Genomic DNA, 24,820 nt, shown 5'->3' on the forward strand with positions numbered 1-24,820 from the left:
CGATGCCAGGCCCACCCGCCAAACTGCACATTAAACTGGCCTGGGGTGGCACTAGGCGTCAGAATTTTTTTTTTTTTTTTTTTTTTTTTGAGACAAGAGTCTCACTCTCTTGCCCAGGCTGGAGTGCAGTGGCACGATCTCGGCTCACTGCAGCCTCTGCCTCGCGGGTTCAAGCCATTCTCCTGCCTCAGCCTCCCAAGTAGCTGGGATTACAGACATGCACCACCACGCCCAGCTAATTTTTGTATTTTTAGCAGAGATGTGGTTTCACCATGTCGGCCAGGCTGGTCTCGAACTCCGGACCTCAGGTGATCTGCCCGCCTCGGCCTCCCAAAGTGCTGGGATTATGGGCAGTCAGAATTTCTGCGAAGCTCCCCCAGGAGGGTCTACCGTGCTGTGAGAGTAGAGAAGCCAGTTCTTAGGGCCTCCCGCTGACCCTGCTGTCCCCGAGACTGAAGCCCCTCCTTTCTCCGAAGCTCTCAGCCCTAGGCCTGGCCCTCGAAGGCTGCTTAGTAAGCGGCGCAGCAAGCCCAGTATGTCGGAGCAGAGCCGGCCTCCACCTTCTCAGATGGTGGGAGGGGCCCCACCTGCAGCAATTACCAGGGACCGAAAGTCCTTGGATGGGAGACAGATGTCATAGGGATAGAGAAACTGCTTGTGGTCGGTGAAGTGATGGCCTCAAAGATGTCCTCATCCGAACCTCCAGGCCTTGTATGTTACCCCACATGGCAAAAGGGGCTTCACAGATGAGATCGGGGACCTTGGGGGAGGGGACCCTGAGCTATCCAGGTGTGCTCTGTATGTAATCAGTAACCTTCTAACACGGATGCAGGAGGGGCCAGAGGTCAGAGAGGAGACAGTGGTATGGGGACAGCAGCAGAGGCTAGACGGCTGTGCGTGGAAGACGGAGGAGGGGCCACCGGATGCTGGGAAAGGCAGGGAAATGGGTTCTCACCCAGGGCTTCAGGAAGGAACCAGCCCTGCCAACACCTTGATTTTAGGCCAGTGAGCCTGAATTCACACTTCCAACCTCGAACCACAGGAGCATAAGTAGGTTTTAAGCCACTAAATTTGTGGTAGTTTGTCCAGGTGGCAATACGACCCACGTACACCAGCATCCTGAATCCCGACGCTTGGGCACTTCTGAGAGGACAGGCTGGTGGGCTCCCCCTGGGCTCGGCAGCAGAGGCTGGATCCCTCAGGGGACACGGCCACGGGGCACAGGCCTTGTCACACCCCGCGGTCCCCGCCTGGGGGCCTGCTTCTCCGGAGCTGTAGTCAGAAGACCTGCTCTGGGTAAAGCAGTAAAGGGGTGAACTGTGGGAGGGAAAGGAAGCATCCTTTTGGCTCACTCTCCTCCTGCCACTGTGTCCAATGGAGGAAACACTGGGGGTGCTGCGGGAGGTGGTCAGCAGCCAACACAGAGCCGGGGGCAGAGGGCAGGGAGGAGGAGGTGGTGCCAGGGCTGAGCCCACAGGGTCTTCATCCAGGGGGTTCTGACCCCTTGTCTCCACACTGAGACCAGGGATCGGAAGGGTACAAGAACCTCTCCCAGGTTCTAAGCCAGGGATCCCAAGGGGGCCGCCTGTTGACAAGAATCTCCTGCGGAGGGAGCGTGTTAAGAGTTAACATGATGTAAAATTCACTTTTTAAAAACTCCATTCTGGGGCTTACCATTTTAAAGTGTGCAATCCAGTGGCTTTAAGTACTCACAATGTTGTGCCAATATCACCACTATCTAATTCCAGAACATTCTCAACAGCCCCAAAGGAAGATCCCTTCCCCTAGCTCCTGGCAAGCACGAACCGACTCCCTGTTTTTGTGAACTCTGTTTACTGTGGAGACTTCATCACACGTGACATGGCCTTTTGTGTCTGGCTTCTTTTACTCAGCATGTTGCTGGGGTTCCCCAACTTGGGAGCATGTGTGAGAACTTCCTTTCTTTTTATGGCCGTGCTCAATGGCATGGAGAGGCCACCTTTGTCCATGTGGCCGTCACTGCTAGATGTGTGCGCTGGCCCCGCCTTCTGGCTACTGTGAATAGTGCAGGTGTGAACTTGTACACAGAAGTTTTTGTTTGAACACCTGGTTTTCAGTTCTCTTGCATATAGGCTTAGGGATTGCTGGGTCACAGTTCCAGTACTTGTTTGCTCTGGGGAGCTTTTAAAAGATATTCCTAGTCCCTTCCCAAGGAACAGATGATCGAGTCAAGCTGGGGTGAGGCCAGGGATCTGTATTTCTAGGACATTCACCTGCAATGCCTTCTTGTTACCAGCAAATGAAACCATTATTCCGTGAGTTAATATCCAATTAAGGGGGTGGCGCCAGCCATTTTTTTAATGAAGAATTTCAATATTTCTCTAGAAACGTCTATCTAATATGTATACAAAAAGGGAGACAAACTTTTTGCATATCCTCGACTCTGTATTTTGTGTCCTGTGAAATCAAAATCTAAGTTAACCCTCCCGTTATTTCCAGTAGGCAGCACCCTCCGCCCGCCGTGGGAGGGAGGCAGCCTGGCGGTGAGGGCTTCAGAGCTCAGGCCCAGGCCAGACCCGGGTTTTCTCCTGAGAAATTGCTCTGAGAGCCCTGGGCGGGATCATGCCCACGAACCATTGGCCTGAGGCACAGAAACGAGGGCTCAGCAGGCCCCAGGGCCGTCGCTGTGGGCCAGGCTCACCCACTGTGCGTGGCTTTCCCGCGAGGTCTCCTTGGAGCCATCGTATGTGGGACACGCTCTGCACGGAACAGAAGTGTGTGCAAAGAAAGATCTAGACTTGAGTGTCCTGTACAGGGGAGGGGGCCAAAGGGGGAGTCACTATTTGCATCTCATCTCAAAGGTTCCTGCAGTCAGGGCGATTGCCTGAGTCTCCAGAGAGAGCCAGGGTGAAGGATGACATCTGGCCCCTCTCATGGTCCCCAGGCCCCCTGTGAACCCCAGGTGTATCTGTGATTGTGGCTGGTCGGTCTTGTTTTTTGGTTTTTTTTTGTTTTTGTTTTTGTTTTTGTTTTGTAGAGACAGAGTCTTGCTTACGTTGGCCAGGCTGGCCTCAAGTGATCCTCCTGCTTCGGCCACCCAGTGTTGGGATTACAGGCAGAGCCACTGCCAGCTGGCCTTTTCTGACTTGTTAAAAAGATGTAGCCGTTCACTAGGACAATGAGAGCCTACGCCAGGGGGAAAAAGGAATCCTTTCGAAGCAGGGCTTGGCCCAGCCCAGGACCACATGAGCGGGCCCGGGTGACACAGAACGTGGCCTCAACCTCCAGGCACGTGTGTCCCTGTAATGGCTGACACTGGCACTGGCTGTCAGGCACATGGCTAAGCACATGGCCTGGGTGACACCACGTATCCAACACACAGCAGTCGGTGGAGTGAAGGCCCCTGGCTAGGGCCCACAGCAGGAGTGGCCGGGCTGAACTGGACCCAGGTAGCTTGAGTCTAGGGCCAGGGCCATGACATCCTCTCCAGGACCTCCAAGGCAGACCCCGGAATCCCACGGTTGCCACCCAGCAAAGGGGGTGTCCCTCCAGGGCCTCTTCTGCTGGGTGGCACATCTGAATGCCAGACTCAGCCACCTCAGCAAACCACATGGATCCGGTTCCTCCCGGAGACCTAATCCCCTTTCTACATAAACTCTCCACCAGGGCGTTCTCTCTCCAGGCTCACCCTCACCTGCTCCTTTACTCAATCCTCCCAGACTCTGTCCCAAGGCCCCCCAGCATCTGGGTATCCTCCTGGTCTGTCACTGTCCCTTTAGAGAGAGACAGACAGACATGGGACATCACACAGACACCAGCAGGAGAGAACAAGGGTTAAGTACACAGGTTTTGGGACTGAGGGCAACATGAGTTCAAATTCTGCCTTGGCTACTAGTTGTATGACTGGGCAAGGTGAGGAGTGATCTCCAGGCTTCTGTTTCACCTGTGTGACGGGCCCAGTGATGCCCACCTTACAGTGTGTGGGGAATGAAACAAAAACACGTTATAACTAGTACAGCGTGCCTGGCACACAGCTCCTCATGACATCATTCCGGCAACTGGACAGAAAGGGTCCTCGCCTCCTGGTTTAAGGCAAAACTTTTAACATAACCCTGTCCTTTATGGTCCTGAGCACCAGATGGTGAGCAGCCTGCATCTGTAGAGACCTGTGAGACGAGAGGCTCCAGAGCCAACAGCATGCAAGACCCCCATGTGGGTAAGGAGAGTGGCTCAGAGCCACAGCCACCTGCTAAGGACAGCAGGGCTCCTGAGTGGCAGATGCCTGCAGCCCTCGGGCTGCTTGTGAGGCCCTACACCCTTGGGACAGGAACGAATGCCTCACGGGACCTAAGCAACACATTCGGATTCTTGAAGCAACATGGGCAGAGTGCAGTAAGAGCCACAAGGTGAGCAAGTGACCTGCCGGGGATGAAAAGAATCTCAAGGGACAGTCGGCCCGGCGGCTCCTCCCCTGCGTGGGCCAGGATGTTTTCTGCCCGTGACCTCAGCAGCACCCTTATCAGTCCCCGCACGGCCTCTGCCCTCCTTCCCAGTCACCCTCGCCTTTGCTGTGCGGGCTGGTGCTCGGCCAGTCAGCATACAACACCCTGTTCAGGTGGGGATCAAAGATTAACAGGCTGCCTGGGATCAGGCAATGCTTTCTCAGATATGACCCCTCATGCACAAGCAACCAAAGGAAAAAAAAACAGAAAAAATGGACTTCAAGATGAAAACCTTTTCTATTTCAAAGGATGGCATCAAGAGAATGAAAGGACAGCCCAAAGAACAAGAGACAATATCTGCAAGTTCCATCACTGATAAGAGACTCGCCTAAGAACTCCTACAATTCAATAAAAAGACAACGCAATTAAACTATGGACAAAGGCTCTGAACAGACATTTCTCCAAAGAAGACAGACAAACAGGCAATAGACACATGAAAAGACACTCAACGTCGTGAGTCTTCAGGGAGGTGCAAGTGAAAGCTGCAGTGAGACAGCGCTGCACACCCACCAGGATGGCTAGCATTTGTCAGATGGGGAACTGCAGGTACTGACGAGGATGTGGAGAAAGGGGGGGCTCTCGCACGCTGCTGGCAGGAACGCAAGATGGTGCAGCGGCTTTAGAAAAAAAGTCTGGCAACTCCTCAAAAACTTAAACACAAAGTGGTATTTCACACCTAGGTACACTCCCAACAGAAAAAAAAAAAAAAAAAAAAACTACGTTCGCACAAACCCCATACACAAATACTCAGAGCAGCGCTGTTCACAACAGCCAAAAAGTGGGGCCACCACAAATGTCCACCAGCTGAGGAAGACAGAAACACAACTGGTCTAGCCACACCACAGGACACTGCTCAGCCAAAAGCAGGAATGAGTCTTGGTACCTGCTACAGCGCTGGTCAATGAACCCTGAAAACACGACACCGAGTGAAAAGAGTTGGACGCCAAGGACCCCATACTGTGCGATCCCATTGAAAGGACATGTCCAGAACAGGCCAATCCACAGAGCCGCCGGCAGCCTAGGGGCAGGTGATGAACGCAGGTGACTGCTAGTGGGAGAGGGGTTTTTCTCTGGGGTGATGGAAATGTTCCGGAACCTGCACAGCCTTGTGAATACACCAAAAACCATTGAGCTCTACACTATAAAGTGGGAATGTTATGTGAATTATGTCTCAATAAAAACAAAATTAGCAGGTTGATTCAGAACCCATTCCAGACCGTCATCAAAGAGAAATGGGACAAGTGGAAAGAGTCTGTTACACAGTATCTTTAAGCTTCAGACGGGTAATACATATTTATTGAAAATTTTCTTCACCAACAATGGTGAAATCAAGACCTCAAATTACAAAACATGGTGGCAGGTGATACTTACAAAAATAAAGCGAAGGTCTATGTATGTTTCACAGATTTGTGCATGTTTCCTTCAAATCTCAGTCTGTCCTGTCATTAAAAAGATTATGGAATCTATGTTGTTCCTCATGATGGAATAGTAAAAAAAACTGCATTCCACTGACAAAAAAAATAGCTTTGCTTCCAAATAGCACAAGTCTTTAAAGTGACTTTTCCCAACAATAAATATAGAAAATAGCCTTTAACAAGCGTATTTTAGCTTGGTCAGGGTTGTATCATTTGTTTGGAAAGTACATCCTTCCCTTGCAGTTAGAAGACCCCAGACAGCCTTTCCAGGTTCTCCCGAGTCTTTGGTGCGCACAGCTGCCGGTGGGACGTCTCACTGGTGGCAGAGCCACTAAGTCCCTCCTGACGGGACCCACAGGATTCTTCTCGATGTACCAGGAGCCTCTGCCCATCACAGGAGGGCAGGCCCATGTAGAACAGACTCTAACAAACCTGCAGCTGGAAACTGGATCCCTTTTAAACCAGCCGCCACCACAGCTCGGCTCACCCACCAGCGCCGTCCGTGAAGGCTCTCTCTGGCCCTCACGGTCAGCCAGGCTGCCGGTCACACCGAAGGGGTCTTTGGCGGGTGAACCTGCTGCATGAGCTGCGGGCGCTTCACCCTGGGCTTCCTCCGCTTCGGCCTGCTCTTGGCCTTGTTGATTTGTACCACAAAGAAGGCCAGGACCACCATGGCTCCCAGGAAGGCAAAGACAGGAATGGTCTGGCCCACCTCCTGGTTGTAGCGGCCAGGCATGATCCCTGTAAGAGGAGAGCTGATGAACAGGCAGGAACGCCACAGAGCTACCATGACAGCCTTTTTCTATGACAGCTGGATTCATGAGAAACTAAACGCGAGCTAATTTCACTAGCTGGGCTTGCAGGGCATACGTCATTTTTAAGCCTTAGCTAAAGTAACCCAGGCTATTAATAAAGAGTGGATGAGAGCAAAGAGCAGCCACTTCCTGTGGGGGTGGAGGCTCGATGGGATCTCTGCTGCCCTTCCTCCCTGGGCTCCCCACAGATGGATGATCAGGCCCAGCTATGCTTCTGTCACAACCTACCGAAGGAAGGCCCAGAGGTGCTCTGTGTTTCTCTAAACACAAGGGAAGATGGGCACATCTCTATCCAGGGAGAAGGAGGGGCCTGTGGTTCCAGCTGAGTGGGAGGAGAAGAAAGGGGGCGTGGCGGAAGAAGCACCGCTGGCAGTGCCCCGCCTTTGGGGAAAGCCCTCCATGGAGGGGACGTGTGGCTGAAAACCAGGAGAGGCCATCAGAGGACCCCTGGTTCAGAATGTCAATACGACTGGGCAATGCCAAGGGCTCTGGAATTTACCTTCAGCGCACCCCGTGACCTAAGCGCAAGGCCCTCAGGACCCTGGCACCACCACGCGGTGTCCAGGGCTGGACTGCACAGACAGGGGTGCCCCTTCCTGATCCCATTTCTGGACAATTCCTGGAACCCAGAGAAACTCCCCTTGGTAGCTGTAAACTCTTTTGGAAGAGTACAGGGGACTCTAGAGCAAAAGAACTGCCCGGGCTTGGCTGGAAAGGCCTGGTACCAATTGCCTTGGGTAGTGGAGAAGAACCTGCCCTAGGCAGTCTATGTAGCCAGTCAGGATCCCTGGAGAGACAGACAGGATGAGACCACCTAAGGGACACGCCCCAGCTCAGTCAAGTCCCTCCCAGGCGGGCAGGGCAGAGAACTGAAGGGGCCTTCTGGGCTGACGGCTGGGAGCCAGGGTGGCTGCTGCCATTGGCTGGGACCCAAACCAGCAGACAGGCATCCTGTGAGGGACATAATAGGTGGCTGGCAGAACTTTCATAAAGAGCGTGCAAGTTACTTTGAACATGTTTAAGTAGATCACCCAGCCGTTGTAAAATAAATTCAAATGTGAACATCTAGGTAGCATTTTCTAAGGGAAACAACAATCTCTTGATCTCTCAGGCCTGCCCTTGGTCGTGCTGGTTTGTGCCATAAAAGAAGCCAAGAGCCAAGGCCACCACGGCTCCCAGGAAGGCAGACACAGGGAGAGTCTGGCCCGCCTCCTGGGGGAGGGAGGGAGACTCCTTTGAACAAAATCCAGGATGACTGAGCACAATCACAAAGCATCCGAGAACTCACCTCCAGGAATGTCCCAGGCGCCGCTCTCTCCAGGGGACAAGGGCCTCACTTGAGGGCGATTCGATCGAAAATTGGGTAACACCACCTTGTCCAGGTCGATGGAGAGTAGCTTCTGATGTTTCCAAAGGTTACTTCAGGAAAATGGATTAAAACAAAAATAAGCCATTGTACTAGTCTAGGAAGTTCAACTGAAACCCAAGACGGAGAAAGTGATCTACGGGGGAGATGTGAAATGCTATTTGCGTCCACGGCCACCTAAATGCCACTGACAGCAACTGTGGTGGCCGTTTCCACGTCCCGAGAGAGAAAGATCAAAATCAAGTCCCTGTTCATGAGATTCTACTGAGTTTACAATACAACCAGCAGGAGCCTGTTTTTGCATAAAGCTGGAAACATGACCAAGCGCCTCGGGAGGACACTCCAAGCGAGGCCCTGGAAGGAGCCTGTGGGCGGGAAGAGCTGAAGCCTGCTGAGTGGACATGAGCCTGGGGCTATCGAGGTCCTCTCCCTAAGGCCTGGAGCAGTCGGAGGCAATGGTGACTCCACAACCACTGCATATAAGGAAGTGGGCAAACTGGTGCTGGGAACCAGACAGCATCTTTGTCTCTGAAGAAACCACTGTCTCCAGGGAGAATACGAAACACAAAAGGAACCAACAGTGAGGGAGAGTCTGAGCAGCAAAACGCGGGGTCCCCATCTGCCTTGCCTGCAGGCGGGGGACGATCAAATGAACATGTGCGCCTTCTGCATGCTGTGGTCCACAGTATCATTATTAACTCTGGGATCTGAAAAACTCGTTCAGGCCAATACGACTTAGACCTGAAGAACAGAGAGAGGCTGATAATCTGGCAACAGCAGCACAGAACTTGGGAGGACACCGGAGCTAGAGCGAAGAGCACGATGGGAAAAACACTACTCTGGCTTAAGTGAGGGGGAAGAGTACAGTAAGTTTGCAAATTAAAATTTCTCTATTTTTCTGTTATTTATTCATTTGGAAACTGTCGGCCTGTCTCTTTCACTTTGGGCAAGTGAAAGCAAAGACGTCCGGTCCTATCAGCAATTAGGCTGAAAGTCAACGCCAAGCTGGTGGGCAAGGGCTGGTCTGAGTAGAGCCTTCTTAGGCAGGCAAGAGACTCCCACTCGATACTCCCAGCTCGGCAACTGCCTGAATGCCAATGAGCACTCATTATAACCTGTCCTATTTTATAGGATTTAATTTTACACTTCGGGCTTAATCAGTCTGAAAATTAAACTGACAGTGTTAAGTTACGGAATCAATGACATTTAGGCTTTATGACTTTGTAGCTGAATATATATGGGCTACATTTCCATTCTAACAGTGACATCCTGTTCCAGAATCTAATTCTTTGGTGATGGCACTTTCTAGTGGAGCAGCCATGGTAACAGTCCACACCCATTACCATGGGACTGCTTTACAGCATACTGACGGAAGGACTAAGGAGCCACCGGAGCAGGGGTTCCTCTCAGGGAGGACGCTGACACTTCCACAGCTGCCCTAGGTATGGGCACCTGATGCCAACAAAGAAGCCCAAAGCGCCTCTCCACTTCACAGATGGAAACCTGCCCCCGGCACTGGGCTAACAGCATCTGGAGCTGTCTCCTGGTCTCAAATCTCTTTTAGAGACTCAGAATATGCGTCGATCTAGGTCTCTGGGGACCAAGAATAATTTTCAACAAGATGTGAAAAGCAAGATACATGTAAAAGCCAGCAGTGTACTGAGAAGAAGGAATTACTGAGTGACTGTGAAAATCAAATTCCAGGAGCTATCCATTATCAACATGCTGGATGGGCCGGTTCGGTATTTGATGGATTATTTGATGTGAACAGGTAGATAGCAAAGGATAGAAAGGATATTGTTATCTGCTTCAAGTCCTGAACAACACTGTGGAGAATAATTGGGTTTCTGGAACTTCAGCTAACACTGTTCACTCAGTACGAATTGCTGACCATGGCTGGAATATAAACTCTGGTTTGAATGCTAGGCTAATAGAAGGTTATAAATAAATAAGATGCAAAAATGGAAACTTATCAGAAATTTGTAAATGATGAGATATGAACTGGAATGGAAAAGTAGCCAGTGATTAAGGTTCAGGAAGAAAGCTACTGATGAGACAATGTGATGATTCCACCATTTCCCTGTGTTCTATTAAACATAATCGAAATGAAGACACATGGTCAGTGCGTGGTGTGTTTAGCACTGTCGGTTTATGATGAAGAGTAAAGGCGGAAGGCAGCCTCGCCACCTTCACACGGGCACTCTCCTCTTCACCTTACAGGACGGAGGGTGGCCCCTGTCCCTGGCCCCATACCATCACTGGAGGAAGAGAAGGCAGGCAGGGGGCCTGTCTAGAGGGTAGCCTCCTGCCTGAGGGGCTGGGGAGAGGGGCTGGGTACCAGGCGGCCAGGGGGGCTCGGAGGGCAAGACTCCTGCTTGATGGGGTGGGAGGTGTGCCTGCCCGGCCAGGGGCACAGCTCTGACAGCTGTCCCTGGCTTCATCCCCTTTCTCAGGAGAAGCTCCCCCTTTCTTCTTATATTGTCCTGTTCAGGCCAGGGACGTCACAGAAAAAGTAAGGGGGTGGGATCTGAGAAAAAGGGGACCAGCCACGCCGAGCTGGCTCGCCCTAGCCACAGAGGGAAACAGCAGGGCCACCTCAAACACTGGGTACGGAAAGGAAACGATGCAAATGAAGAAGCCGAGTTAGACAGTGAGCTGGAGAAGGGATCCAGGCGGCACTGCACGCAGGAGTGCAGTGACAGCAGCAGAGGTCACAGCCTGTCATTGGAGGCGGGTGCTTTCACCCCCCAGTCACAGTCAGCACATGACGTAATGACACAGAAGCATGCTCTCCTTGGACAGGCTGCAACCGCGGCCCCCAGGGATGACAGAAGAAGGGAACTATCTGTATCTTATCATCAATGTCTCAAACAGGGAACACACTGCAGCCGGCAGCTCTCAACTCCCCAACCACAGGACTCAGAGCTCCAGCTCACATGAAATCACTCTGTTGGATCACAGCTTTTTAAAAAAGAATTAACCAAATGTAACAAAATGCTAATTATCCAAAGCACTTTTTATGCAGGATACCACCAAAGAGCCTATTTCCAAAGGCCAATACGAGGTTCACTAAATAACTGTCGCAAATGACAAGCTTGAAGATCTGACGATTCGATAGTGATGTCAGTAAAATTCCATTCTCTCCTATAAGAAAAGCAATGACTCACAAGCCCCGTGGAAAGAGTGGAAGGGCACAGGCGGACACTAACCTGGGTGCCGTCTCGTTTAAAGGCTGTGGCTTGGCCCAAGACAAGTGTGGACAGGCTGGCAGAGGCCGAGGTTTTGGGTCTCCCAAATGGGCCTCCAGAACCTTGGAGTACCGATGAAGATGGTTTCCTGTGGTTAGCAGCAACATCAACAAAAAAGAAAATCATCTCTATTATTAAAATGCAAAGGAAAAAACAGGGCTTTATTATGAGTTTGTCTGCTTTCCCACAACAGAGCACAGAGCCCCTGTGCTCTATTAAGCTATTCTCCATGAGCTGCAGGAGCCACGCCCGATTGGTTCCTCCTGGACAATGTGTGTTTCCATTGCTGAAGGTGGGTGAGAAAATCAGAACCGTTCCCTTGAAGACCGGCAGATGTGTGCATGGCACTGGCTGGTCAACCTTTGCTGACCACCACTAACACACGCAAGGCTACACCTGCGTAATCAAAGCTACAGACCGGTTTCATGGAAAAAATAATTCTCTTCTAAGATATTTAATTCTCTGGCCAAATAAAAAACCACTCTGCATTTTCAAGATTCTTTCTATTTCTTAGATCTGCACCATTGAACACTGTAGCTGCCAACCACATGTAGCTATTAAGCAACTGAAATAAGGTATCACGTGTTTAAATTCTAATATTCTCCATGTCTTGGGCTCAAGTATATTATTAAAATAGTTTCATCTGTGTTTCTTTTTACTTTTTAAACGCAGCTCCTGGAAAATTTTAAATGACGCCCGTGGCTCCCATGAGCCTTCTACGGGCACCACTGTAAGGACCAGCACACCAGAGACTTACAGGCACTGATACCCACCCCACTAAGTGTCAAGCAGCTGGGGGCCCCACGGCACCAGCACAGGCCCCAGAGGCGGGTTGAGGCTCCACCACCACATACCGCCCGGGCGATCTCAGGCAGTTATCTAATTTCTCTCAGCTCTCATTTCCTCATCTGGAAACTGAGAATAATAATATCTACCTTCACAGGATTACTGAGAGGGGACAGTGAGGTAATCCATGGGAGCATCCCAGCCTGCTGCCTGGGACCTGGCAAGTGCTCTAGAATGTTGGTGATTCTTCCTGAAGATCTGTAGGAGCCACTGTCCTCACCTGTGAGAGCAGGACGGTAAACACACTCGGAGGGGCATGACGGTCGGGGCGCGCATGGGAAAGCAGCTGCACACTGGGTCCTCGATCATGGCCCTCTGGGGACTAAGGATGGCCTCTCGGCAGGTTAGAGCCGCTGAGTGCTGGTCTACCCGCAGCCATTACGAAAACCACTCAGCGGCGCACACAAACTGGCCCCACTTGCTGGCAGACACAGCCACTGGCTGAAGTAGCATCATGTTCAGCTGGATCCAATTCCCTCCCCAAGGCATCCTGCCCATCCACTCACCTTCCATCCTCTCTGGAGTGACTGAACCTGCTCCACTGGGAGGGCGCTGGCGGTTCCCAGAGTGACTGAGGCTAGGAGGTGTCACCCCATAAGATGTGTACTGGAGGAGGGCATCCAGAAGCCAAAAGCAGTCTGCGAAGTCAACAAGCCTGTTTAAGAATTCTTTTTTTTTTTTTTTTCCCCCAGACAGTCACGCTCTTGTCACCCAGTGCAGTGGCGCAATCATAGCTCACTGCAGCCTTGAGCTCCTGGGCTCAAGTGATCCTCCTGCCTCAGCCTCCCAAGTAGCTGAGACTGCAGGTACATGACACCATGCCTGGCTAATTTTTTATTTTTTGCAGAAATGAGTCTGGCTGGTCTCAAACTCCTGGGCTCAAGTGATCTTCTTGCCTCAGCCTCCCAAAGTGCTGGGATTACAGGTGTGGGCCACCACACGTGGCCCGGAATTTAGCTTTTAAGAAGAAATCTCTAAAGGAGTTTTTTTTTTTAAGTTAGTCCCCAAAAGTGGGGGAAATGGGAGTTCAGAAGTCAGGAGTTTAGGTCAAAGTAAATCCAACACGTTCTAGATTCCCCTATTCTCATAAGACACGCATTCTCAGTGGCCCAGCCCAGGCAGATCAGCACACACAGGCATGACCTGACCAGGGCTCCACTCCCAGTGCCCCAGGGCTCCAGGTGGTCAGCACCACTGTCTACCAGGCTGCACCAACTGCCTGAGTGCCACACTCAGCTCCTCATGGATGGGGGCAGAATGCAGCTCATTCACAGACAGTGAGACCATGTGACACCCACTGAGAAAAGAAGGGCCTGAGAGCGGGGGCTCAGAGGCAACAGGGAGAGGAGAACGGAGGGCCACGGCTCCTGCTGCGTCCCAGAGGCTCTCCTGGGGAGAAGGAACTGTACTGACACCCCAGGGGGTAGAGGCAAGGCCCAACACCCTGGAGCATCTGTTCACTTGAGCTGGGCTTCCAGTCGGCAGGGCCCTGACCACTGAAGTGTGACAGCAGAGAAAGGGCAATTTGTTTTCAGGGACACCTCAGTCGAGGCACTGGGCTAGCAACAGCTCCCATTCACAAAGGATCCTTTCTGAGAGCGAAGGCGCAACCCGGTATTGAAACCTGGAGCTTCTGTTTCCATCTTGTTTCTCCTGTGTCTGCCCCTTCAAGTCCCATTACCATCAACCTGGACTAGACAAGATCCATGTGAGAAAAATGCCATTAAGTACTTTCCTCTCATTAAAGGGCACCTCTGGTCAAGTGCTTAATGCCCCTGAAAGATTTAAAAAGCTGCCATTTTAAATTTAAGGCCTAGGACCATCCTCTCAGGCATTTACAGTTTAATAAAGACTCTTACCAGGAGATCTCAGGTCTTAAAATCTCTGTGGAAATAAAACATTAATCTCCTTTAACTGTGACTTTAACCCTCACTTTTAATTTTTATTTTATTATTATTTTTTTTAAACAGTGTCTTGCTCTGTCACCCAGGCTGGAGTGCAGTGGCATGATCTTGGCTCACTGCAACCTCCGCCTCCCGGGTTCAAGCAACTCTCCCACCTCAGCCTCCCAAGTAGCTGGGATTACAGGCACATGCCACCACGCCTGGCTAATTTTTGCATTTTTAGTAGAGACGCGGTTTCACCGTGTTGGCAAGGCTGGTCATGAACTCCTGACCTCGTGATCCACTCACCTTGGCCTACCAAAGCGCTGGGATCACAGGCGTGAGCCACCGCGCCCGGCCCATTTTTGATTTTTAAAAAGACCCATCCCAGTCTAGGGATTTACATAACTGCCAGGAATGTAGTCAACTTCAGCCTGAAACGGAGGGGCACACACACACCTCTCAGTGCACGCTGTCAGGGCCTCGTTCTTGTCACTCATCACCCGCCCTCTGCTTCGAGTTCCCCAGTGGTCATAGTGCATTAGAATAGAAGGTTGCCTTTCAGTCCTGGTGTTGTTATCATCTTACCAGGTAAAAACATGGAGCACTTTTACCTTTCTTTTTCCCCTTTACAAAATGAGAAAAACAGTCTGTGCCCAACCTCAAGCCCCCAAATCCAAAGGAAGCATCGAGAGACTGACAAAGAGGCGGAGGGAAGAGGACTGGTGTGCCCATTTGCTTCTCCTTCACGCCTCAAGATAACAAACGCTCTTCACTGATAAAGGCTCAGAAAAGCCCGAATTCCAGGTCTGGAAGGACAGCCAAGAGCCAGCCCTCCAGGAAAAGAGTGGGTCAGACCAGAGAAGGGCGCCCCCACGTGGCAGTGCCCACAAAGTACAGGCAGCACGAGGTAGGAAGCCTGAGAGGGGCAGGCCCCAAGGAAGTCAGGGAAGGGGCTCTCCACCAGAACGCGGGGGTCCCGCCTCCACTGGCCTCAGGAAGGTGAACATGGAGAAGAGGCATCATGGCCCGAACAAGTAGCTTTGTTTTGCTTATTAAATGTGTGCAGACTCAGACACCTATCAAAATATTCCAAGCAATCAAAGCGACTGCAACGTCTCCAGCTGAGCCTGGCTCAAGTGAACAGATGTCGGCTGATCTGCCAGCATCTCCAGGGACAAAGGGAAGAGAGGATGTGAGTGCTGAAGTCACTAAGCCCATCTGCGGTTCTCCTACCCTTCTGTCGGTGACTGTCGTCCAAGCAATTGGAGTCCCCATACAGCACAATCCGGCCTCCACCCTCAGCTGGGGTCTGATAAAGTCCCAAAACGGGGACGTTTTCAACCACTGCTGTTTCCTGCTTTAAAACCTCCAATCCTGAAACAGCACAACAAAAACAACATCCATGAGAGTTTCCATTGAGCAGTGAGTTATTTCCTGAGATTTCATCCACGTGACAAATAAACCACATTTACAAAATCTAATATTCAATTAAAACATTGCAAATTTTTAGAATAGAAAAGCTTTAAGAATAAGCCTTTTAGAATAGAAATGTCTTAAGTGCCATTAATTTGTTTTAGCAAAATTCACTTTGTGTGTATTTCCGTATCTATCCACTTTCATTTTTACTTGCCATGGCAGTACATAATATTTACAATTGCAAAGGTGCTGCCTCTTTCTGTCTTAAAAAAAAACTAAGTTCTGTCCCCTCTTATTATCCTGAAAGGCCTATGTTTTCAGACACCTACACAAAAGGCAGCCAGCAGCTCTTGCTAAACACACAGGTTTCTCTATGAATACAGTCATATATACTAATACCCAGGTTTCATGTTTTATTATAAAAAGCTAGGACAAATGTAACTAATTTTTAAAAGTATGTCCACATATTTTAAATTTAGGTTTAAGACATCGGTTACATTAATTTCACAAAGACACATGTTCCAACAGCACAGCCTATCTTTGCCCAGATGACATAATTTAAAATTTGTAATGAATCAAGAAGTCAAAAATGTATAAATGCCACAGGCAGCATCATCACTGGCACCACCAGATAATCTAGGAGTCTCTGCCCCTAATTCAATTGCTTTCCTCAGCACTAGAACATGATGTACGTCTTCATCAGAATCTAGTATTGTCCATGTTGATAACATCTGAAATGTCTGTAGCTCTATAAATGTGACATTCTCTGCTCTCTCTGCAGGAATCCTACTAGGAGCTGATTAGAAGAAAAAATACACTCTTCTTTGGAAGAGGGAAGCAGTCAGGAAAAACTGGAACACATTCACCGCCATTTGCCTTGTGGTATTTGACGGGAGTTTTATTTCTGCCATCAGGGTCTTTTCTGATCAGGCATAACCCAAATTCCTATTTTCAAATTCTTATTTTGTACCCAAAAGATTATTCAACTTAAAGTCTTTATGGGAATAAAATGCCCCTTTAAAAAATTTCATTTTCACACTGTAGTAGAACACCAAAAGAAAGCACGTATCTTTAAATCTACTTCTGATTCTCCCCACCCACCAACCAAAAACAACAATCTCCCAGAGGGTACAAGCCAATGAGACCACCGCTTTGATCCCTTGTTTATAGCTAGGACCTGAAGCGATACTGTCTATGAGAAATGCTTTTAGAAAGAATCACTAACCCACGGCCAAGTGACTGTGGAAACAATCATTATGTGCCTAAAGGTGAAATATGACCCTATTAAACACAGATCCAGTTACTGATCAACCTTGCTTTTGATAAAAGGAAAAAATCCCTTCCAGGTAATGTAAAAATAAATTCTATATTCCAGTTGCAAGTAGATAAGGTGAGAAATCCTCTCTTTTCATCGTTTTCAACTAATAAAACTATCCTTAACTCCACGTATAGAAAATGGCAACCTTTACAATGGAGGGGGCCTCTCATTCTGAAACACACAGCATCAACCTGCATGACAAAAACCAATCTTGTACATTTTCATTTTTCTAAAACCTTGGTAATCTGGCAATCACAGAAGCAGAACAATTTATAAAGGGTAACAAAAAAATTCATCAAGTAACCCTGAAGGTAGCTTTTTTTTTTTTTTTTTGAGATAGTCTCCCTCTGTCGCCCAGGCTGGAGTGCAATGGCATGATCTTGGGTCACTGCAACCTCTGCCTCCCGGGTTCAAGCAATTCTCCTGCCTCAGCCTCCTGAGTAGCTGGGACTACAGGCGCGTGCCATCACACCTGGCTACATTTTTGTATTTTTAGTAGAGATGGGGTTTCACTGTGTTAGCCAGGATGGTCTCGATCTCCTGACCTCGTGATCTGCCTGCCTCAGCCTCCCAAAGTGGTGGGTACCATTCAAGTAATATTGCAATAAATTTTAAAAGAAACCAAAATGTCGAATGGGCACGGGATTTCTTATTGGGGTGATAAAATTGTTCTGGAAGTAGACAATGGTGATGGTTCCACAATTTTGTAAATACACTACAAACCACCGAATTGTACACTTAGAAAAGGGCAACTGTTATGGTATGTAAATTATATGCAATAAAGCTTTTATTAAAGAGCGACAGAGATGAGAGACAGAGAAAGAAGCGGGGGAAAAGGGAGAGAGAGAAAGAAGCAGCAAAAGGCCCACGAATGGCATCCTTTACCTTGGTCCTTGAAAGTCTGTGTAATCACGACGCCATCTTCTGGAAACTTCGCGATGCTGCACCCTGACGCATAATACACTAGGAAACAGTGTTCAAAGGGAACATAGGAACGCCGAACGCTTTAATAAATACTAGCTACTCGTTTACCCAAAATACATTCTTCAGATGCTATGTATTTTTTTAATTGTTTTTAATCTTGAGGGAGGAGCTGCTATTGCCTTGTCACACATAAAGTACAAGTAATCTCCTCAAAATTCAAGTAAAAAACACTACTAACATCAGGTTTCTGAATACATTTTATAATTCAAAGAAAAATACTATTAACATTAGGCTTCTGAATAGATGTTATAATTCAGAGCAGTCAAAGGCTCAAAACAAGCTGTCCAGACCCGCAGAATGGGTAGTAAGAACGCTTAAGACATTGTTCTCAAAACCAGCTACCAAACCCTTATCTGTGGGGAAACTTCCTACACGAGAAACACAAAGTTATTTCATGAATAGCACTTTGTAAATAATTAAGAAGCTATGAGGTAGTTCCCATTTGGGACTATTACATAAAGACTCTAATAGGTGGCACTAAAATTAGGAATGGCTACATAAAATATTTTCATTTAAAAAAAATCTGGACAAAACTAGAGCCTCACAGATGTACTTTTGAAAATACTGATGAGTTCTTTCCACAGACTCCAGCTAACTGAGGGATCATCATTCTCTTTCTCAAGCAATGTAGACTTCAGAGGTGTAGAGCTTCTGCTCTCACGCCTAAGACCGTGCCCTCAGGAAACAGAGCCTTACTGTCATGGTTGGCCAGGGTGAACTCCCCTTCATACAGGCCATCGCTGAACCCCATGTTCCACACAGACAGCAACTCATTCAGAGCTGGGATGTTAGCTCCTCCGGTATCCGGCATCCACCACTGCCTGGGAAAGTGGTAACAGACACACAGGGAACAGGGAATGAAGACACTCCATACACAGTTATTTAGTCTCTGTGACAAAACTCAATTTCTCCTGCCACAATCCAGTCCTTCCACACGAAGGCTTCGACTGCAACCAACCATCTGGGTTTGGGTAAAACTGCAAATTTAAGTGCTTTGGCTGATGTGTAGAATTAATTAAAGCAAAATTTATTTTATGAAATGAAAATCAGTACTTTACCGAAATGCACCAGAGGTAACTGCTTAGCCTAGACCCAGCAAGGCTCAGTGAAGGAAAAGGAGATGAGAAAGAAGCATAGAAACGTTCAGCCACAGATTCTAAGAAACCAATTCAAAACATAAAGGTGATTATGTGTATAATACATTGGGAGTCCTTGATCCCAATTAAGGGGAGGACATTATTCCCCTTCAGTAAATTAATTATTGTAAATATACAAGAAATATTTCAATATACAATAATTTACTTGAAATATTCTTTAAGTAAGAGTTCCTTTGGTGCATTTAAATTTATATATACTCAGTAACAGAGTGAGAGTGGAAAAGAATTAAACAGAAGTTTAAAGCTGAAGTATCTCATACCTAAGATTAACAAGGAAAGACAATGAAACCTCTATATTATTAACAGTATTCACAGTCAATAAACATCTTACTTTATGAGCAACTGTCAAGAACCTCTCTACTGTATAAAGGACTATTTTCTTTTTTGTGTTTTATTTTTTCTTTTTGAGATAGGGTCTCTCTGACACCCAGGCTGGAGTATAGTGGCTTGATCTCGGCTCACTGCAGCCTTGGCCTCCTAGGTTCAACCGATCTGCCCAACTCAGCCTTCCAAAGTGCTGGGATTACAGGCGTGAGCCACCGCGCTCAGTCGAAAGGGCTTTTTTTCTAATCAAGCTCTCTGAATGTGTCTGTGCTAACTGGAAAGACCACCAACAGGTCAAATCATGACTTAAGTATTTGCTGGGTAGAATTTAATTCCCCAAAAGTCATATTTTTTATCCAAATACCAATGCATATCAACAGTACCTTGTGTTTTCATCATAAAACTTCACTTTTCTCATAACGGAAGTGTTGTACCAGTCACTGAAGATGACGAGCGAGAGGCCGTTGTCCACGTCCCTCCGGAGCTTGGCAATCTCTTCGGGGAAGTACTCCTCCTCACTGTCCACCATCAGCAAAGTGCCTGATGAACAAAGAACCAAGGCTGGGAACTTGTCACCTCTGAATGACAGGACACCACCACTGCAGAAACAGTGTCACCAGGTACATGTCTCAGGTTACTGACACCTAACAGTCTGGTTTGTGCCACCCTGCACCACTTTAAAAGGGACTAACAAGTAGAGGACCAGGGTCCAGCAATACACAGCGACTAACTGTGATCTCATTTCATTTGTGGTGCTCAGGATAAAGATTTTCATTCACTTGAGAAGGAGCAAAATATATGGCAGAGCTGCTTTTAACTTAAAGAAAAAAGAGTACGAATGTCCCTGTCTCCAATCAGTCTGTCTTGTATTTCAGCTGAATGTCACACCCACCACCACCTGTTTCAGAGCCTCGCCCCAGGCTCACCCAGCCGTGGGGACCATGGCGCATACTCCTTGGTAGCTATCACTGAAAACTGGCATTCACTTCTCAAACATTTAACAAACATCCAAAGTGGGCGGAAAGACCATCTGGCTAGCACAGCATCGCCACTTACCATACTGACTGGCATCAAAACACGTGAAGGGGGCCCCGAGGACCTCTACAAAGTAGCCCATGCTTCTCAGATGCTGGTACATATCCCTGAAATTGGTGTGGATGTGATCACCATTCCTGAAAAACAACAGGCCACGGCATTAAAATGATCAATCTTTACTGGCAATAAAGGCACATCTGGCCACAGGGCCACCTCTGCAGGAGCACCATGCCATGGCCCACAGAGAAGGCCTGGATGGCTGGCCCACTGGCACAGGCATCAGCTTAGGAGACCTTTGTGCTCTGGTCTGGACACACAGAAACGGCTGATAAGAAGAAACCATGTGCCTGGCAGGTGCATGAAAGAGACAAACTGACCAGAAGAAATGGCCAAAGACATGTTTAAAGTGTACTGGACCATCACTGTAGCAGTGGCGTTCATGTAAACTGCTGGCAACCATCTGTGTCTGACAGAAGAGCTGAGCAAACGGCCGCAGCAGTGCAGGGATGCTGGAACAAGCCACGCAGGGCCACGGTGCTAAGACAGCGGCACAGCTAACTGATATCACTGCCACTGGTCAACTTTCCATCCCCGTCCCTCCCAAATGTGCTCACTTTCCTATGGAACACTGTATACACCCTCTAGGGGTCACCTCATTCTCACCTCCCAGCAGCACGGACGCCAGGTGCTCTTCTGCAGGCCCACAGGCTCGCCTTGGTCTATGAACTTCCCACCATTTCCTGTCTACCCGTCTCTGGTCTGAGCCCCTCCAATCTGGCTGCCAGAGACATCTTATTTTAAAAGGCAAGTCTGACTCTGTAACTATCCTGGTCACATCTTTCAATGCTTCCCCTTCCCCTACTTTCAGCATGGAGTTCAAACTTAGTCCAAACGTGAAAGCAGAAATGAGCTTGGCTAATGGACCAAGAGAAAGTCAGCCCAGCTGCCCTGCAGGGAACAGGCACAGGGAGAGGGCTACGGGGACTGCGGGGGAAGCAGCACCAGATTCGGAAGGGCTCTGCATGGGTCACACCAGGGGGCTTGGCCAGGTGAGGAAGTCAGAACAGGCAGTCACTGGAGAGCTTGAGGCAAACTGTGTTAGAATTTATGTTTTAAGAAGATTACCAAGGTTGCTACAAGAAGGGTGGAATTTAGGGCAACAGTAGCAACAGCAGTGGCACTCAGGAGTTACTGATGCCGTCCAGGCAAGAGATGACAATGGCATGGACTAGGGTGGGAGAGGGGAGAAGGCCAGAGACGGAAGGATCCAGGATGTAGTTTGAGGGTAAGACCGACGGCTTTGCTGGATGGCTCAATGAGAGAAGGAAGGAAAAGAGAACAGTTAAAGAGAACTTCAAGCTTTTTACTGCACAATCATACTTGTGCAAGTTTCAAAAGAGAAGTCAGGCTGCCCTAAGTGCATGGCAAAGGCCCGAACATCTCAGCATCACCAGAGTCCAGGCTCCACGAGAAGCTGAGCAACATCTCCTTTCCAAGAGTTGCGGCAACAGTGGTGCCCTCCCACCACGGAGGCTGCGGAGGTGAAGTGCATCCTGTGAGGTGCTTACCAGTCTAAAGGGTCATTCTTCATCCTTAAATTATCCCTGGGGAAATAGCCAGGTGGATAGCGGAGGTTGTGGTACTGATCCCAGAGAACTCTCTTGCTTCGCGGGGGAGTAGGAATTATCTTCACCTTAATGGGGAGCTTTACTGTTGAAGTCTGTTCTGCACCATTTTTTGACTAAAAAAAAAAAAAAAAAAAAAAAAAGAAAGAAACTTGAAATGCCCTCATTGCCCAGAAAGAAACTTTCAGGTTTAAAAACATCATTTCTATTTATCAATTTAACCTAAATAATTTGAACACAAGAATTTCCAATAACAAATGTCTGATGAAAGATTCATGTATCACAACTAAGTCCATTCAAACACTTAAAGAGTTTAAGAGTTAAAATTTAAGGCATATTCTATCAATAAAAACTACTAGAGCCTCATAGGATTAACCCTACATTTCCTTTTAGAGAATGTATATTTTTGGTGCACTCCTTTTGAGCTTGAAATCTGGTAGAAAACAGTCTTCTCTGCTGTTGTGTGGCCACAGAACGGCAAGCACTAGCACTCACTGACTGAGCTACTTCTTCAAACTCCAGCTGCTCCGGAGGCCCTGGAACCATCAATTGTGGCCATCAAGGATAAGCCTATCTGTCAACTGTACTTCCAATGGAGACTTCCAGGCATTTGGCCTGTCCCTCCCTGAAAGGTGATGTCAAACAGCTAAGACAACAAGCCACTTTCCCGCATATCCTTACCTCTGTCTCTGCTGGGGAAGCCACGGTGATCATGACATGGCCCTGAGCAATGCCTTCCCAGGAAGCCGCTTTCTTGGTCACAGAAATGGAGATGGCCAGGTAGCCTGACCAAGGCCATAAGACCGAGGAGTAGGAGAAGGCGACTTCAATGTTGTCTCCGTTCTGTGGCAAATAGGGCTGCCAGTCAGGCTGCACGAAAAAGAAATCAGACAAAGGCTAAAGTGAAAAGCTCCAAGAGAAAACACATGGAAACCAGAAAAACTCAATTCTTACCAAAACTGGTTCTGAGAAATATTTCATTAAATAGGGAAAAATAAAATTTATACACAGATACTAAGTAACTACAACCAAAGTAGTCTATGGACTGCCTCGAACATATCACTAGAAAAGTCTAGAAACCGCTATTTCTGACAGCCTCCAATTTTATGGAGACATTTTTTTTCTATTATAAAACAGGGGAACTTTTGTCAAAAGTTCTTTGATGAAGAACTTTACCTGACTGAGAGAACTTATATAGATAAAAACTCTCAGATTTAAGGTTATTTCCCAATTATAGTTGTATGCTTTAAAAAAATCCCATTAATTGAAAGTAGTAACATGACAGGGACACCAGCTGTCCCAAGTCACATTCTGAAGCTGGAAACAGGTGGCCGGAGGGAGGGCTGGCTCAGCTGCGAGATGACCACCCTTCTACCCTCCAGGTGGGAGAAAAGCAGAAAGGGAAGCGTGAGCAGAGGCCATCTGGAAAAGACGTCAATGAGAGCTTGCAACTAACCAGTACTTCAGACGAATCTAAATTACTCATTTCCCTCACAATCCACACAGCCAGAACTTACTTCCCAAGTAAGCCAGTGTGTTAAGAAAAAAGTATGAAAAAGAAAAATATCTGTAGGGATATGGTGTCCCAAATAATGAGGAAGAAAAGGGATTTTTAAAGAATGCTCTTGGAGCCACTGGTTCACAAGTGAAAAACTTTCGCCCATCTCTCGTAACACATCAAATTAACACAGATGAAACAATTAAATATTTAACAATCATATATATAAAAATTAGTAGAAAAATAAAATGGAAATTTTATTATATCTCTGGAAGGATGTTTCTCATCTGCAAAACAATAAAAGTCATAAAACATAAAAATTCAACTACATGAAATGTAAAACTTTTACAGAAGGAAAAAAATCCCCACCACAGTAAGTAATATTAAAGGGAAAAGAGCATCACCTGGAGGAACATTTTGCTGAAAACACAGCAACGGTGTATTTCTCTATGACAGGGCGATCTTGTTAGGATTGACAGAGAAAATCCCAATTCCAGGAGAAAAATGGGCCAACGAAATGAACGTGTAACTCATACAAGAGGAAATACAATTCGTAAACACAACCAAAGATATCCACCCCACAAAGAACTGAAGTGCACATTACACAAGGCACCTGTTTTACCCCCCTCTAAGCTGAAAGCTGAAAGATGTACCACCTAGAACAGTCAAATGCCCAGCAACAGATCAACGGAGAAACGCCATGTGGCCGACCCGCCCAGTGGAGCACTACTCCGACATAGGAAGCAGCGCGGCACTGACAGCGCTAAGGCGTGGACAAACCGTGAAAACCTGAAGCTGAGGGAAGGAAGCTGGGCACAAAAGGACAGATGCTATAGGATTCCATTGATGTGAGAAGTCCAGAACAGGCAAGCCCACAGAGACAGAAAGCAGGCTGGTTGCCAAAGGCTGGTGGAAGGAAAGAGGAGTGGCTGATAATGGGTATAAGGTTTCTTTTAGGGAATGTTCCTGAAGGAGATGTTGGCACAACCTTGTGAATATACTAAAACCCACCAAACTGTGCGACCTAAAAGGGTGAATTTCATGATACGTGGATTTTATCTCAATTTTTTAAAACACTAATGCAATAAAAACACTTTAAAAGGCAAATCAGGTCAGGAGCGATGGCTCACGCCTGTAATCCCAGCACTTTGGGACGGCAAGGCGGGAGGATCACGAGGTCAGGAGATACAGACCATCCTGGCTAACACGGTGAAACCTGTCTCTACTAAAAATACAAAAAATTAGCCAGGTGTGGTGGCGGTTGCCTGTAGTCCCAGCTACTCGGGAGGCTGAGGCAGGAGAATGGCGTGAATCCGGGAGACGGAGCTTGCAGTGAGCCGAGATCGCGCCACTGCACTCCAGCCTGGGAGACAGCGAGACTCCGACTCAAAAAAAAAAAAAAAAAA

General features: G+C 48.1%; 1 protein-coding gene across 2 annotated transcripts in view; it reads right to left on the reverse strand.

Annotated features, from left to right (window-relative positions):
- Nucleotides 1-5,748: 5,748 nt before the first annotated feature.
- The window catches only part of MBTPS1 (membrane bound transcription factor peptidase, site 1), a 64,516-nt gene continuing 45,444 nt past the window's right edge, over nucleotides 5,749-24,820 (reverse strand). For both annotated transcript variants that reach the window (XM_063654141.1, XM_054452635.2), the window contains 11 exons: nucleotides 22,598-22,786; nucleotides 21,860-22,032; nucleotides 20,313-20,428; nucleotides 19,640-19,796; nucleotides 18,472-18,596; nucleotides 17,677-17,754; nucleotides 15,291-15,431; nucleotides 12,678-12,809; nucleotides 11,287-11,413; nucleotides 8,000-8,130; nucleotides 5,749-6,637 (listed from right to left, as the gene is read on the reverse strand). In XM_063654141.1, the coding sequence (XP_063510211.1) occupies nucleotides 6,441-6,637; nucleotides 8,000-8,130; nucleotides 11,287-11,413; nucleotides 12,678-12,809; nucleotides 15,291-15,431; nucleotides 17,677-17,754; nucleotides 18,472-18,596; nucleotides 19,640-19,796; nucleotides 20,313-20,428; nucleotides 21,860-22,032; nucleotides 22,598-22,786 (1,566 nt within the window). In that variant the 3' untranslated portion in view covers nucleotides 5,749-6,440. The remainder of the gene's footprint in view (nucleotides 6,638-7,999; nucleotides 8,131-11,286; nucleotides 11,414-12,677; nucleotides 12,810-15,290; nucleotides 15,432-17,676; nucleotides 17,755-18,471; nucleotides 18,597-19,639; nucleotides 19,797-20,312; nucleotides 20,429-21,859; nucleotides 22,033-22,597; nucleotides 22,787-24,820) is intronic.

Source organism: Pongo pygmaeus, chromosome 18 (genome assembly GCF_028885625.2).
Source record: "Pongo pygmaeus isolate AG05252 chromosome 18, NHGRI_mPonPyg2-v2.0_pri, whole genome shotgun sequence".
Taxonomy (NCBI): domain Eukaryota; kingdom Metazoa; phylum Chordata; class Mammalia; order Primates; family Hominidae; genus Pongo; species Pongo pygmaeus.